Source organism: Neoarius graeffei, chromosome 18 (assembly GCF_027579695.1).
Source record: "Neoarius graeffei isolate fNeoGra1 chromosome 18, fNeoGra1.pri, whole genome shotgun sequence".
NCBI lineage: Eukaryota > Metazoa > Chordata > Actinopteri > Siluriformes > Ariidae > Neoarius > Neoarius graeffei.
The window spans coordinates 44,790,858-44,807,102 of NC_083586.1; the positions used below are offsets into that span (position 1 = coordinate 44,790,858).

Here is a 16,245-nt window from a genome sequence, read left to right on the forward strand (position 1 = left end):
CTCGACAAACGACGGAAGCTCCCGAGGTACAAAAAAGCAAAACTGTCGGATTAGGTCCGGTCTGCTTTCACACCTCCAAAAGGTCCGCACCAGGGTTCCTTTGGTCCGGACCGAGTCCGACCTTGCAGCTCGGTCTCGGTCCGCTTGTTTGGTCTGGACCAGAGTTCGGTGGTTTGTATTCAGACCAACCCAAAAGGTCCGGACCAAGGGAAATTTGGTTCGTTTGGTCCGGACCAAACAACGTAGGTGTGAATACGCCCTTAGACATGACATTTTGTTGGAGTGGGACCAATAATATGACCAGGGCTTTATACAAGTCTAGAAAATTACACCTAATTTATAAAGGACTTGGAATAGGACAGATATGAGAGAAAGTCTTGTATTGCATTTCTCGTGTAGCTTTATTCAACATTTACACACTGGAGCGATACAGTAAAAATGAACTCCAGTCTTTAAGAAACGTTTGTGGTATCCATGTGTGGTTTTGAGCTATACTGGCCATGTTCTTAACGTATAAGGTATAAATTCTATGGCAAAAAGTAGTCCCATCTCTGAAAAGCTCAATTATAATCACAGATTTAAAACTTAATTTCCAAGAATTTGTGGAAGTTTTCAGGATTGAACAACTGCCTCTAAACTAGTGCCCTTGGGCTTGTGAGTTTTGGGTTTTTGTCTTTTTTCTTTCTCAGAATCTTGTCAAAATTTTCTACAGCCACATACGCTTAAAAAAAAAAGGAAACAGAGAGTAAGTTAGAGAGCAGGGAAAACCTTGGAGTATTCCTTTAAAAGAAAGCATTACTATGTTGTTTTATATTTTGGTCAGTATGTGCCATGGGTTTGCTTTCTCTCTCTCTCTCTCTCTCTCTCTCTCTCTCTCTCTCTCTCTCTCTCTCTCTCACACACACACACATCCCTCCTTCCCATTTGACTTGTTTAGAAAATAGCTATAAATCTGTTATTTTTTGCTGGTGTTGAAATTTTCGATTTTAGAAGAAAATTTATGGGACTTTTAAATAGTGATGTGTGCATTATGGAGAAATCACTTGGCAGTTTTTGAGCTCTTTGTCTCACTTATTTGCCTATGACCTGTCTATCAGTTCATTTTTATTTCAATCACTTCTGCACTAAATTTATTCTACACTGGATATCTCATTTGGTATCTCTTCACGCTTGTTATTCCTCTTTTTATTATAGTTTCTCTCTCTCTCTTTCTCTCTCTCTCTCTCTCTCTCGTGCGGTTTGGTTTTGATTCCCTCTCCATCTTCATTTTTGCCAGGCTGTGTGTGGCGCTATGTTAGAGCCAGTGCCTCCTACACCCCCTATTTACCTCCTCTCTGCGATCCCAAGGATGGCCACCTCCTCGTGGATGGTTGCTATGTAAACAATGTCCCAGGTCAGCGATAATACCCCATTCCCACCCTGAAAATCCCACAGAAAGAAACCCTAAAAAAAACAACCCACAACCTCTATGGTGACCGCTCATTCACCCTCCCCTTGTTTTTGGTACTAACCCAATATTTACCAGGTGGACATTGGGAACCAATGGCTTGGAAGGAAAGATTAAAGCGTCCAGCATGAGATGGCGCGGAAGCGAGTGACCAAAGATGTTAACAGATTGCAAGGAATGAAAGCTAGTGGTCATCATATCATTTTGTCGCATGTCCATAAGAGCGTTAACACTAAATTCAAGAACAAATTCCATTTAAGTTTCCGCAAGCAAGAACTGGATCATTCTACCTAAATTTGCACGACTAAAAGGGAGATGTAGTTCATTCTTTACCAGGTACTATACACCACTAGACATGGTATGTGTGCATGCAATACACCTAACCTGCAAGCTTTGCGCTTTTGCCTGTGATTGTAACAAGCTTAATAAATAGCTAGCCTTAACAGATTTTATACATATTGTTGCTAGACTTGTTTCGGATTAGCTATTTTGCAGAAAACGTGTTCTTTCATATTCTTGAAGCTCTCTTGGCTAAGAATAGCTAGCTGGCTACATGTCTAAATCACCCTAAACTCCATCAAAAACGTTATGATTAATATGAATGTACACATTGGTCAAAGTTCAAAAATTGTCACTGCAATGATTTTGGTATATTTTTAATGAAACAGAAAGAGCATAAAATCTCGGTGGCAAATCTGATTTGGTATTGAACAAGGCATGCGAGTGTTATGTCATAAAATATACAAGCCAATCATATTTCAATATGCAAATCTCGCATGTTATTATGCTGCTTTTACTGAAGGGAAAGTGTTTTAAGTTTAGGGGTGTTTCTAATGTGCATATACACAGATGTGAAATTTCTAGATGAAGATTTCTGAGGGGGCGGCACGGTGGTGTAGTGGTTAGCGCTGTCGCCTCACAGCAAGAAGGTCCTGGGTTCGAGCCCCGGGGCCGGCGAGGGCCTTTCTGTGTGGAGTTTGCATGTTCTCCCCGTGTCCGCGTGGGTTTCCTCCGGGTGCTCCGGTTTCCCCCACAGTCCAAAGACATGCAGGTTAGGTTAACTGGTGACTCTAAATTGACCGTAGGTGTGAATGGTTGTCTGTGTCTATGTGTCAGCCCTGTGATGACCTGGCGACTTGTCCAGGGTGTACCCCGCCTTTCGCCCGTAGTCAGCTGGGATAGGCTCCAGCTTGCCTGCGACCCTGTAGAAGGATAAAGCGGCTTGAGATAATGAGATGAGATGAGAAAGAGCATAAAATCTCGGTGGCAAATCTGATTTGGTATTGAACAAGGCATGCGAGTGTTATGTCATAAAATATACAAGCCAATCATATTTCAATATGCAAATCTCGCATGTTATTATGCTGCTTTTACTGAAGGGAAAGTGTTTTAAGTTTAGGGGTGTTTCTAATGTGCATATACACAGATGTGAAATTTCTAGATGAAGATTTCTGAGGGGGCGGCACGGTGGTGTAGTGGTTAGCGCTGTCGCCTCACAGCAAGAAGGTCCGGGTTTGAGCCCCGTGGCCGGCGAGGGCCTTTCTGTGTGGAGTTTGCATGTTCTCCCCGTGTCCACGTGGGTTTCCTCTGGGTGCTCCGGTTTCCCCCACAGTCCAAAGACATGCAGGTTAGGTTAACTGGTGACTCTAAATTGACCGTAGGTGTGAATGTGAGTGTGAATGGTTGTCTGTGTCTATGTGTCAGCCCTGTGATGACCTGGCGACTTGTCCAGGGTGTACCCCGCCTTTCGCCCGTAGTCAGCTGGGATAGGCTCCAGCTCGCCTGCGACCCTGTAGAAGGACAAAACGGCTAGAGATAATGAGATGAGAAGATTTCTGAGGGCTGAACAAATATTTATGGAACCCAGGCAATTAAGCATCCAGTATTGGGGGGGGAGGGAGTATGGTCTTTAGGACAAAGTATGGCTTTGAGACAAGTCAAGGTAGGTAAATTTGGACCATTTTTTGAACAGTCAGCATGTTACGTAAACGTAATTTATATTTGGGAGTAGTGAGGCAGTGTGAGTTGAAGGCTTCATTTGAGTTTCTCAGAGTATATGAAATGTTTGGACATGTTGAGCCTGTTTGGTTATGAAGTGACTTTATTTAAAAAAAAAAAAAAGTGGCAGCCCAGTAATCACTAATATTAACTTTGTAAAGCATTGCTGGATTAGTGGGAACTCTTGGCTGCTGTTTTATTTGTTCACCATTACTGTCTACCCTTCAGAATGCTGATGATCGTCTTTGCTTGGATGCATCTAATTCTGCTTATCTTGCACCTTCTGCAATATGCTTCCTCTACGTCAGATTATGTTCGTCTTGTTGCTTGGTTGCGTTTGCATGGGCAGTTTTACTCTAACTAATATAGGCATTTAATTCTTATACAATGCACCCTGGACTCTCTACAACAGAAAAAGAAATGTTTCCTGAAATGTATGGCTACTTAACAGATGCAGATCACACCTCACATTCCTACTTGTATGAGAACCATTTTTGGCTCGGTCACATGGCACATGTTTTGCTCTTTATATGCACTCTGTGATCAGATCAATCTTGTCTCTGTAATTCTCTTTCTCTGTGGTGCCCCATCTCTCCTTCCAAACCATGTTGCTACGGCAGCTCTCCTGCACCCTGCTGGTCGAGCTCAGCACCGCAGGCCGAGACAGGCTGGCTGCAAACCTGACATGTTCACGGAGACTGTAAAACCCTGACTCCTCAAAGCTCTCTGCTGGAATATTAGTGCGCACACGGAAAGCACTGTCTACATGGCTACTAAATATAAGTGAATAGAAATCTGTATAGGGTACAAATATAAATATTGATACAGTATATGCAGACCTCATATATAACCCGAGATTCACTCTTCGGATATTTTTGACTTGGCACTTGGTCATCAGAACGATTGCTCTTAGAGGAAAGGTTTTTTCAGGTTAGCTAATGTTAGATTGTTGTCTAGTGAAGCTGAGGAACATTTATTGAGTGAAGAATAAAGCACTTTGGAGCATGCTGTTATAGGAAAATAATCAAGGACAGGATGGTGTGGTGCTCAAACCTAATTATTTTACAATAATGTCTTGAAGCGTTTTATTCCTCTTTATCCCACCTGCTAACGATGTTGTATTCGTTTAAAGTTTTTATTCATTTATAGTTGCGGTTAAAGGACATGGGACATGGATTTTTTTCTGGGTATAATTATGTATAAAGGACATAAGAAATGCCATCTAAATCACTGCAGGGCGTCAAAAATGTGAAAATCATCACATTATTCAACTTTTTTATACATCAGCGTAAAACAATGATTCGTTAATTAGCTAGGTGGTCACGTGACCCGTGACGTCACAAAAACTTTCCAAGGAGCCAGCGCTTGGGAATCTAATGTAAACAGGTTACCGAAATGGACACCATCAACAGTGACATTCCCGATGTTTCACAGAGATGTGAAGTTAGACCCTATCAATTTGAACCGATAGCTGGAAATTCACATGAACATGGATCTTGTCTTTACTCTGACGGGTCAGATGATTCTGAGAGTGAGAGTTCATTCAATCCCCATGAAACTGAAAGCGGTCGGCTCGATAACACTTCCTGGTAAGTTAAAAACAATTCTGCTCAAAGGCTAATGATCTGTTGAAAGAAGTATTATTTTTGTATCATTCATTGAAAGTTGGGCGGCACGGTGGTGTAGTGGTTAGCGCTGTCGCCTCACAGCAAGAAGGTCCTGGGTTCGAGCCCCGGGGCCGGCGAGGGCCTTTCTGTGTGGAGTTTGCATGTTCTCCTCGTGTCCGCGTGGGTTTCCTCCGGGTGCTCCGGTTTCCCCCACAGTCCAAAGACATGCAGGTTAGGTTAACTGGTGACTCTAAATTGACCGTAGGTGTGAATGTGAGTGTGAATGGTTGTCTGTGTCTATGTGTCAGCCCTGTGATGACCTGGCGACTTGTCCAGGGTGTACCCCGCCTTTTACCCGTAGTCAGCTGGGATAGGCTCCAGCTTGCCTGCAACCCTGTAGAAGGATAAAGCGGCTTTGAAAGTTCATCATAGATCTAGCTAAAGTCCGTTGCAAGCTAGTTTTTTTTTTTTGCTGATATTTTTCGAGATTGATTGAGATACAATGCTTCCAGAGTCCGAGATGAAAACATTCAAAATGGCGAAACGCCATCACACAGCCAACAACACTACGCCATTTGGCGAAAGAGATGAAAATTAAGAAAAGTTAAACAAACTTACCAACATAACATTTATTTAAATGTCCATTAATGTTACAGGATTTCTTGACTGTCTCTACAGTTGTAGGAATGTTAGGCCCTGTATATTATGGCGCTATCACTGCCTCCATGAACCCGGCTATACGGCCTCTTAAATTTGGCTTGGCAATTAATATCGCTCAGTACCTGAGTATTAAAGTTGAAAGAATCCTCAGTGAAATGGTCCGAACACAGTTTGTGGGAAACAGTAGGTGCAAAGTTTTTTCTACGGCAGTAGTGAGCCCACACTTTCCTCAGCTTCGGGTCCTTGGGGAATGCAAAAAAACTTACTCCAGGGCATTTCCCATTGGAATTATTGCAGCCATAAGCAGCACAATACACCATGATGTTCAATGTACGTTAAAGACTATAAAAACAATTTTCTTGTCATTCACTTCTCCATATTCATCTACCCGCTTGTACTGTGCCCGAAAGTTTTTGTGACGTATGATCATGTGACAGCGGCTCTTCCGGTTGTAAAATATGCATATCGGCGCTCGAGCAGAAATGCCATATAATCACGAATATAACGATTTTGCTGAATTTAATAGATGATTTTGTATTTGTTGATGCAATTAATTCATATTTTTAATGGAAAGAAACTGATATAGCGTGCATTTATGTTTCATGTCCCATGTCCTTTAATGTTGTGGATTGTCTGCAAAACGAATTAGCGCCTGTTATCGTTTAGCATAGCATAAAACAGCCTTACCGTATTTTATTAAGACTTACAAAAATACTGAATAAATATTTCCTCGCAGCAGTGTTTAAAAAAAAAAAAAGTTTTTAAAAATGTTATGCAGAATGTCCGAGTGTAGGTCGTCGTTGTTGTTGTTCTAGAAATGATAATGAATTATAATGAGTGTGTTAATATAAACTGGAATTGTGCATTCATGTATCACCTGGAATTGTTGTTTTAGGTAATATTGAAAATGTAATTAGTCAGAACTGAGAATTCAATGCTGCTGTGGTATATCTGAATATTTCCCTCAGAAATCCTGTCAAGTTAGCTTACATTAGCTAGATGGGAAGTAAGATTAGGAACGTGATTTTTAAACTTCCCTCCGAAATCCTACCAGGTTTATTAATATTTAGCTTGTGTAAACCGTAGAGGTTACGAACATTTATGAAGATAACCTGGGAATTGTCTGTGAAATCCTACCAGTTTAGCTTACTTTAGTCAGCTGGCTAGCATTAGTGTTGATGTTTATAACATTTATTAATATGTCTGGACAAAGCTCCTCATAAATCCTGTCAGTTTAGCTAATGGTAGCTAGCTGGCCAGAGTGATCAGTAACACCTTACAGAAACAATAAACAAGACTTAAAATTACCTCAGACTTCCTGTCAGATTAGCTCATATTAGCTAGTTGGCTAGCATAGAAAGTAAAATGATCAATATTTTATAAATATGACCTAAAAATCCTCTCAGAAATGTAGATATCTTGTCAGGTTGTCTTACTGAAGCTGCTGACTAGCATTAGTAGTAAAGATTATAAACATAGATGAATATATCGTAAAGATTTCATTAAAAAAAAATCTTGTCAGGTTATTTAATGGTACAGTGGTGCTTGAAAGTTTGTGAACCCTTTAGAATTTTCTATATTTCTGCATAAATACGACCTAAAACGTCATCAGATTTTCACACAAGTCCTAAAAGTAGATAAAGAGAACCCAGTTAAACAAATGAGACAAAAATATTATACTTGGTCATTTATTTATTGAGGAAAATGATCCAATATTACATATCTGTGAGTGGCAAAAGTATGTGAACCTTTGCTTTCAGTATCTGGTGTGACCCCCTTGTGCAGCAATAACTGCAACTAAACGTTTGCGGTAACTGTTGATCAGTCCTGCACACCGGCTTGGAGGAATTTTAGCCCATTCCTCCGTACAGAACAGCTTCAACTCTGGGATGTTGGTGGGTTTCCTCACATGAACTGCTCACTTCAGGTCCTTCCACAACATTTCGATTGGATTAAGGTCAGGACTTTGACTTGGCCATTCCAAAACATTAACTTGATTCTTCTTTAACCATTCTTTGGTAGAACGACTTGTGTGCTTAGGGTCGTTGTCTTGCTGCATGACCCACCTTCTCTTGAGATTCAGTTCATAGACAGATGTCCTGACATTTTCCTTTAGAATTCGCTGGTATAATCCAGAATTCATTGTTCCATCAATGATGGCAAACCGTCCTGGCCCAGATGCAGCAAAACAGGCCCAAACCATGATACTACCACCACCATGTTTCACAGATGGGATAAGGTTCTTATGCTGGAATACAAGTGTTTGCTTTTCTCCAAACATAATGCTTCTCATTGAAACTAAAAAGTTCTATTTTGGTCTCATCCGTCCACAAAACATTTTTCCAATAGCCTTCTGGCTCGTCCACGTGATCTTTAGCAAACTGCAGACGAGCAACAATGTTCTTTTTAGAGAGCAGTGGCTTTCTCCTTGCAACCCTGCCATGCACACCATTATTGTTCAGTGTTCTCCTGATGGTGGACTCATGAACATGAACATTAGCCAATATGAGAGAGGCCTTCAGTTGCTTAGAAGTTACCCTGGGGTCCTTTGTGACCTCGCCAACTATTACACGCCTTGCTCTTGGAGTGATCTTTGTTGGTTGACCACTCCTGGGGAGGGTAACAATGGTCTTGAATTTCCTCCATTTGTACACAATCTGTCTGACTGTGGAGTCCAAACTCTTTAGAGATGGTTTGTAACCTTTTCCAGCCTAATGAGCATCAACAACGCTTTTTCTGAGGTCCTCAGAAATCTTCTTTGTTCGTGCCATGATACACTTCCACAAACGTGTTGTGAAGATCAGACTTTGATAGATCCCTGTTCTTTAAATAAAACAGGGTGCCCACTCACACCTGATTGTCATCCCACTGATTGAAAACACCTGACTCTAATTTCACCTTCAAATTAACTGCTAATCCTAGAGGTTCACATACTTTTGCCACTCATAGATATGTAATATTGGATCATTTTCCTCAATAAATAAATGACCAGGTATAATATTTTTGTCTCATTTGTTTAACTGGGTTCTCTTTGTCTACTTTTGGGACTTGTGTGAAAATCTGATGATGTTTTAGGCCATATTTATGCAGAAATGTAGAAAATTCTGAAGGGTTCACAAACTTTCAAGCACCACTGTAGCTAATCATTTTAGCAGCAATGAAGAAGACTTAAAAATGACCTCAGACTTCCTGTCAGATTGTAGACATTTTTAAACATGGTTTTAAAAGTCTGTTAGGAAATCTGGCAGGTATTTCATCTTAGCAAGCTCACTAGCTTTAGTCAGAATGTCTTTCTAAAAAAAAAAAAGCTAAGGAAGTACATATGCATATACTATATGAATGTCTGCTTTTATCTGTATAAATTTGTTTCAGACATAATTAAAAAAAACTCAGTGTGAGGCAGAGAGACTTTGGTGAAGTCTGTGTTTTTAAGTCAGATCTAACTTCTAACCTCAGAAATCACACATACACACATGAGGTGGGATTACCCATGGCTCCCACACACCATCCACGGGGTGCCCATCGTTACGCATTCCCCCCGCTGGGCTGCGCATCGCTAATCTCTGCCGCTGGCAGTGTTTCCTGGACTTTGCCGTAAACATTAGTTGTTATTCCGAAGTTATTAAGAGGCTATATTCCTCCTCCCTCCCTCCTCCCCGTGTGGCAGGCTCTCTGTGGCGCTATGTGCGGGCGAGCATGACCCTCTCCGGGTACCTGCCGCCCCTCTGCGACCCCAAAGATGGCAACCTGCTCATGGATGGCGGCTACATCAACAACCTACCAGGCAAGTAAAGCCTCGCACAGGGACGACCTCTATTAGCCGGGCCACTGGAAAGACATGGGGCGGTCTGCTGATCCAATGAGTTGTGGGTTGTAAAAGGACTGGGCCCAGTTTCCCATAAAACCTTTCTAGCCTTCTAACCTTTCTATCACCTGAACTGTTAGTTTTAAAATCAGATTGGCTTCATGATTTTTATAATTACATTGGTGATTTCATGGTTTTGGGAAACTCGGTCTATGTCTGGTTGTGGGTAAGTAGTGCGTGTGTGTGTGTGCGTGTGTTTGCCATTTAAATTGTGAAGTGAATGAGTCAATAGTGGCATTTATTTTGTGTGTGTGTCTGAGCTTGCCAGAAATGTTCATATAATTCTGTTGTATAATCATTGCATGATGTAATTTTTGGATACAAAAAACCCCAGTAATTCATTTGGCTGATCGTGTGAAGGCATTAAAATGTTTCTGCTGTCTGGCAGCAACCTGAACTCTTAAAGTCTCTAAATATCCATCCTAAATAAAACACTAAAGTCATTCTGTCTGGTTTATTATTGGGCCAAAATCGAAAAGGAGTTAATACATTATCGTAACTAATTACATTATTATTATTATTATTATTACAAAAAGTATCCTACACCAGACAGAATTAAATGTTACACACCAGATTAAAACAAAAAACAGTGCTACCGTACGTGTTGTGCATGGCATTTCAATTTTCAAAGACTCCGTGACTGGCAAGTGAAACCACGCTTAAATTCAGTGTTCCATGTCATCTATATCTTGAGCTTCATTTGGACTTTACCATTGCAACCACATTTTTTTAAAGCTTCTTATGAGACGAACGCAGTACGATGCAGTAAGGTTGGATTTGAATCTGACTGTAGCATGCCAATCTGTTATCTAAATGCAGCATTGGTAATGTTCCTCTGTATCTTCTTTGGACATATCAGCGACAAACCTATCAGACGTAGACCGTAGTTTCAGTGAGCCTTTAAGTGGTTCTTGGTCTGTCTCAGTCTTTAGTCTCTCAGGCCCAAACACACATCAGTAAGCTGCATTAACCACAGTCTGTATGCATAAATGTGTGTGTGTCTTGAAATTGGCATGAAATGTAATGAAAAGTATGAATAGTGGTGTGTGTGTAGCTTTCTCGTGGTGGTTGCATGTATTAATAAGAAGGCCAAATCTTCACCTATGTCACAAAATAATAACTGCAAAGTTTGCTTCCTCCTGCCGCCACTCGGATGTGTGCGTGCGTGTGTGTGATTGTAACGGGCCACAGCGGACATCGCCCGCAACATCGGAGCCAAAACTGTCATCGCCATTGATGTGGGCAGCCAGGATGAAACCGACCTGTGTAACTATGGCGACCGCCTGTCCGGCTGGTGGTTGCTTTGGAAACGGATCAACCCCTGGGCAGAGAAAGTTAAGGTGAGGAGGAAGAGATGGAGAAAATCTAGTACTGTCAAGCGCAAAATTCATTTAATAATGCAAATTTATTAGACCATGACTCACTTATAGTTTGATACGGTGTATATATTTGATTCACTGTTTACACATTTGAAGGATCTCTTAGGATCAGAGCGCCAGATGACTATCCTAGCCTTTATTTTCTCATAGCAGTTTGATTCACATCACACGTTTGGACACCTGAAATTCCCAGAGTCTCAAAACAAAACAGCAGAATGGTTAATTGAGCAACTATACTGGTTGTACTGGTTATACCGATCCTGAGATGAATGAGTTCAGCTCAGAGATCAAAGATGGTGGAACCACGGGCGCAGATAGAGGGGGGGACAGGGGGGATTCGTCCCACCCAGATTTAAATTCACCTCGTTCGGTCCCCCCCACTTATAGGGAGGAAAAAACGTCTATGCTGTCTTTCTTTGCATAAGGCAAACCTCACGGAAAAATCAAAAGACTAATTACCATTCGGTTTATTGAGGTGCACAGCAGTACATACATAGTTGCAACTGCGCAGACTGCACAGGTTGCGAGCTCGAGCTTGGTTGCTATGGTTACCCACAACAAGTTTGACAGGCGTATCGGGGACAGCTCCTCCTAGTTCAGGACCCCAATACGGCATGATGAAGGGTGCCAAAAGGCAGAAAACGATTGCATCGTTTTTAAAAAAAAAAAAAAACGACTGTAAGTAAACTGTGCCTTACTCTATCATATCACCTTGCAATTTTTTGATAGTCTGTTCAAAGTAATGTCGTAGTGAAAGTAAAATCATACGGAGTAGAGATGCCTCTCTGGTAGCCTCCTTCATTCGGTGGTAGCCTGTAGATACAGTGCTCAGAAGGCAGTTTTAATGTTTAATCTGGCGTTCCCTGCCATAATTTCAGCGAGCATATTGTTTCATAAGGAAACTTTGCGAAGAGTTGTTGACTGACTGCCGCTCACGCAACACACAGGCATAGTTAGAAAGTCAGGATGCACTGGTTTACACTTTACACACACACACGTAGCCCAGCCTCTCGCTATGTTTAACAGTTGGAACTTAGCGGTTTTAAAACTAGTTTTGCAATTTCTGCGCGTGATGATAATGTGTAAACTTTGGATTTCCATAGGCTATGTTAAAATGTTATCATTGTCCTGGCCTGCAGGTAGTTCCTGGTGATGGCCGTGAGGGAGGTGAAATAACATGTATACACACTACCGTTCAAAAGTTTGGGGTCACCCAGACAGTTTTGTGTTTTCCATGAAAAGTCACACTTTTATTTCCCACCATAAGTTGTAAAATGAATAGAAAATATAGTCAAGACATATTTTTCTGGCCATTTTGAGCATTTAATCGACCCCACAAATGTGATGCTCCAGAAACTCAATCTGCTCAAAGGAAGGTCAGTTTTATAGCTTCTCTAAAGAGCTCAACTGTTTTCAGCTGTGCTAACATGATTGTACAAGGGTTTTCTAATCATCCATTAGCCTTCTGAGGCAATGAGCAAACACATTGTACCATTAGAACACTGGAGTGAGAGTTGCTGGAAATGGGCCTCTATACACCTATGGAGATATTGCACCAAAAACCAGACATTTGCAGCTAGAATAGTCATTTACCACATTAGCAATGGATAGAGTGGATTTCTGATTAGTTTAAAGTGATCTTCATTGAAAAGAACAGTGCTTTTCTTTCAAAAATAAGGACATTTCAAAGTGACCCCAAACTTTTGAACGGTAGTGTATACACGCACACATATACATATATACACAAAATGGAATCATTTGCTGACAGCTCAGTCCCCCCCAGTTCAAAAATCCTATCTGCGCCCCTGGGTGGAACGACTTATGAGAGACCTGAATTGTAAATTGTAAACCGATAGCCAGTAGCTTTATGAGCTGTTTTAATGAGATTTACAGCAATAATCATCTCTTGTGTTAGGTACCTGATATGGCTGAGATCCAGTCCCGGCTAGCGTACGTGTCGTGTGTCCGACAGCTGGAGTTGGTCAAAAAGAGTGGCTACTGCGAGTATATCCGACCGCCCATCGACCGCTTCAAGACCATGGACTTTGGCAAATTTGACGAGATCTATGTGAGTTTCTTTCGGACACTGCAGTATATTTTGCTTCACTTGATAATGTATTCACTATATAGCCAAAAGTATGTAGAGGCCTGAAAATCACACCCATATGTGGTTCTTCCCCAAACTGTTGCCACAAAGTTGTCTCTGTATTCTGTAGCATTACAGTTTCCATTCACTGGAACTAAGCAGCCCAAACATGTTCCAGCATGACAGCGTCCCTGTGCACAAAGTGATCTCCATGAAGACATGGTTTGTCAAGGTTGGGGTGGAAAGACACGAGTGTCCTGTACAGAACTCTGATCTCAACCCCACTGAACACCTTTGGGATGAACTGGAACACTGTAACATGAATGAGCGCAAATCTCGACAGCCACGCTTCAAAATCTAGTGGGGGAAAAAAAAAAAAGAGTAGAGGCCGTCAGCCAAGGGGGACTAAATCTGGAAAGGGATGTTCAACAAGCACATATGGGTGTAATGGTCAGGTGTCCACAAACTTCTGGCCACGTAGTGTATTTCAAAGTTAGTTTTCATCAAGCGCAAAGTAAATAAGTCACTGTATGACTCGGACAAATATGAAATTTACAGTTTACTCGTAATGAGCAAGATAGAATAACTGAGGTGTCAGAAGCGTGCTTCTTTAGTTTCACACTCCAACTTAACGCTGGCGTGACTGTTTTTAGCTCTGCAACATCCTTTTAACATGTCGATTGATGATCAGAATCTACAGAAACAAGTTTTGGATGATGATGAACTCGACATGGTCTGACATTAAGATTAGTTTACATCAAGACTAATTACCCTTTTATTCTATCCACGTTCACTGGATATGAGCAGTCATGTGCTCTGATTGGCTACTCTACTACTAGGATATCAGTTCATATACCGTGAGTAGAGAAAAACAAAATGGCAGAGCACATCAAGTCAGATGTATCACTTTATCAACTATTTCAAAGAAACAGAAATAGCTAAAAGAACATAGCTTCCCCCCCAATATCTCCTGTTCCATACTCCAGCCCAGTTGGTGGCGGTAATGCACCTTTAAGTTGGTTTGCCAACCACCCAAAAAAACCCTAAAGAAGAAGAAGAAAATTGCAGTGCGTGTTACTGAACCAACCAAGGACGAAATAAAAACTCTACTTGAAAACGCCCAAAAATTTTGGAAGGAAAGTATTTGATGATACGAACGTATCTTTTTTTTTTTTTTTTCAAGAATTATTATTATTATAGCATTTTTCACAAATTGCTCCTGTCTTTTCGCCAGTTTGTTTCCGTTCTAAGCGGAAATTATTTTGTCGGACGTTTTGTATAAAGTTTTTATTGATCGAATTTATAAAAAATAAAAATGCTCTGTTTCTCAAAATCCAGTGAATGTGGATAGAATAAAACAGTTATTCCACTCAATCTCGTCGTACATGGCTTATAGAGGGCTACCACGTGATGTCACCGTACCGCGAGATTTTGTTAGGGCGCCATATTGGAAGACCAAGTACATACATACCGTATTTTCCAGACTATACGTCGCTCCGGAGTTTAAGTCGCATCAGCCAAAAAATGCATTATGAAGACGAAAAAAACATATATACGTCGCACCGGACTATAAGTCGCACTTTTTTGAAGGGTTATTCTATCCATAGAATCTGTGATTGTATCTGATAAGCGGCGTGTGGTTACTGCGTGACTGCATTGTTTATTTAATAAACGAACAGCTGAGCAGTGATAACGCGCCCTTTGCCCGGTAAGTAACCTAGTCTGATTATTTTAAATATCTACTACTATCTTTAATACTATCACTATCGTTATTACTAATAGCCTATATTATTATTATAACTAATATTAGTAGCCTATTACTGATGCATTAATCAGTTTGCTTTTAGAATATTTTTACCGGTAGGGCTTATTATCGCCCCATGGCTCTTTCATCTGTGTTATTAAAGCTGTAGTCATCATCGAGGAGTGTCATTCTTCATTTTTGTCGAATTTTATTTCATTAAATCAGAGGTCAAGTAGGCTATAGGTATATCATCTCCAAAGACAACCGTCTAGTGAAAAAAAAACAACAACCGCTTTTAAATACCCTACTTAAATCCTTAAAAAGAGTCATTTAACTCATGTCTTGTGTGATCTGATCTCCAATGGTGAAATAAACCGGTTGTGATATGAGTAGTCTGTTATTTTAGAAGATAAATTTAATATATAATTTAATATATAGCCTAATAAAAATAATATTTTATATCACGACATATTACTGTCTGTAACTGTTCGTCACTAAAGCGTTTTCTAAGATCATAATGTCTGATATTATTATTTTTTTTTTACACACACAATAAGCGCGTGTGCGTAAAGTTATAGTAAACCACCCCCCACCTTTTTTTTTTTTTTTTTTTTGAGTCGCCGGACCCACCCACCTCCTGTGTTCTGGGACCTCCCACTTCACAAATTAAGCACTGCCTAAAATCATTACATAACTTATTTAAATAACTATAGCCCTATCATTAATAATAAAACACAGGTCAATCAAGTTTATCAAGCTGACGATTTCACTCCAAATCAGCAAATCCATTGAATTCCTCATCCTCGGTGTCGCTTCTGAACAACTCTGCCAACTCCAGCGGCAGACAAAGCGCCGTTTCCTCTTCTTCTGCGTGGCTGTCGTCAGACTCAGCATCAGCTCCAGTTATTCCGCGGTGAAAAAAAAAAACATATATACGTCGCACCGGAGTATAAGTCGCATGGCTAGCCGAACCATGAAAAAAAGTGCGACTTATAGTCCGAAAAATACGGTACATACATACATACATACATACTCACAATATAAAACAAACTACAAGCGAGAGTGAAGTGACATGATGGCTGATAATTCTGGTTATGTGAGTACATTACCAGCTGCAGAAAGGGCACAGTATGTGGAGAAACTGGCTGTGATTGATGGGTTTGACCCATATGATAAGACTCGGGGCAAGGGAGAATGGAAACATAAGGAGGACCGGACACCAATTCTGCCATCTGTTTGCTACCCAGACATTGTAAACATTCCTATAATAATCAGTGCAGATTAAATGAAATTCTCCACTATCATGTTAAAAAAATTATAGCACTTGACCACTATTGCAATCTGTATTCATGCTGTTATGGATTTTTTTAATTTCATAATTTATTTACTACTTATCTGTTTTTATTTATATATCTTTGAATTATTTGGACATGGGGAAAAACTATATTTAAAATCCAAA

At 40.6% G+C, this 16,245-nt stretch overlaps 1 protein-coding gene across 4 annotated transcripts in view; it reads left to right on the forward strand.

Annotated features, from left to right (window-relative positions):
* The window catches only part of pnpla6 (patatin-like phospholipase domain containing 6), a 122,407-nt gene that overhangs the window by 100,065 nt on the left and 6,097 nt on the right, over positions 1-16,245 (forward strand). For 3 of the 4 annotated variants that reach the window (XM_060898880.1, XM_060898877.1, XM_060898879.1), the window contains 3 exons: positions 9,380-9,496; positions 10,769-10,917; positions 12,872-13,024. In XM_060898880.1, the coding sequence (XP_060754863.1) occupies positions 9,380-9,496; positions 10,769-10,917; positions 12,872-13,024 (419 nt within the window). Of the gene's footprint in view, positions 1-1,276; positions 1,394-9,379; positions 9,497-10,768; positions 10,918-12,871; positions 13,025-16,245 lie in introns of all 4 variants that reach the window. The other variant, XM_060898878.1, reaches the window with a different exon arrangement.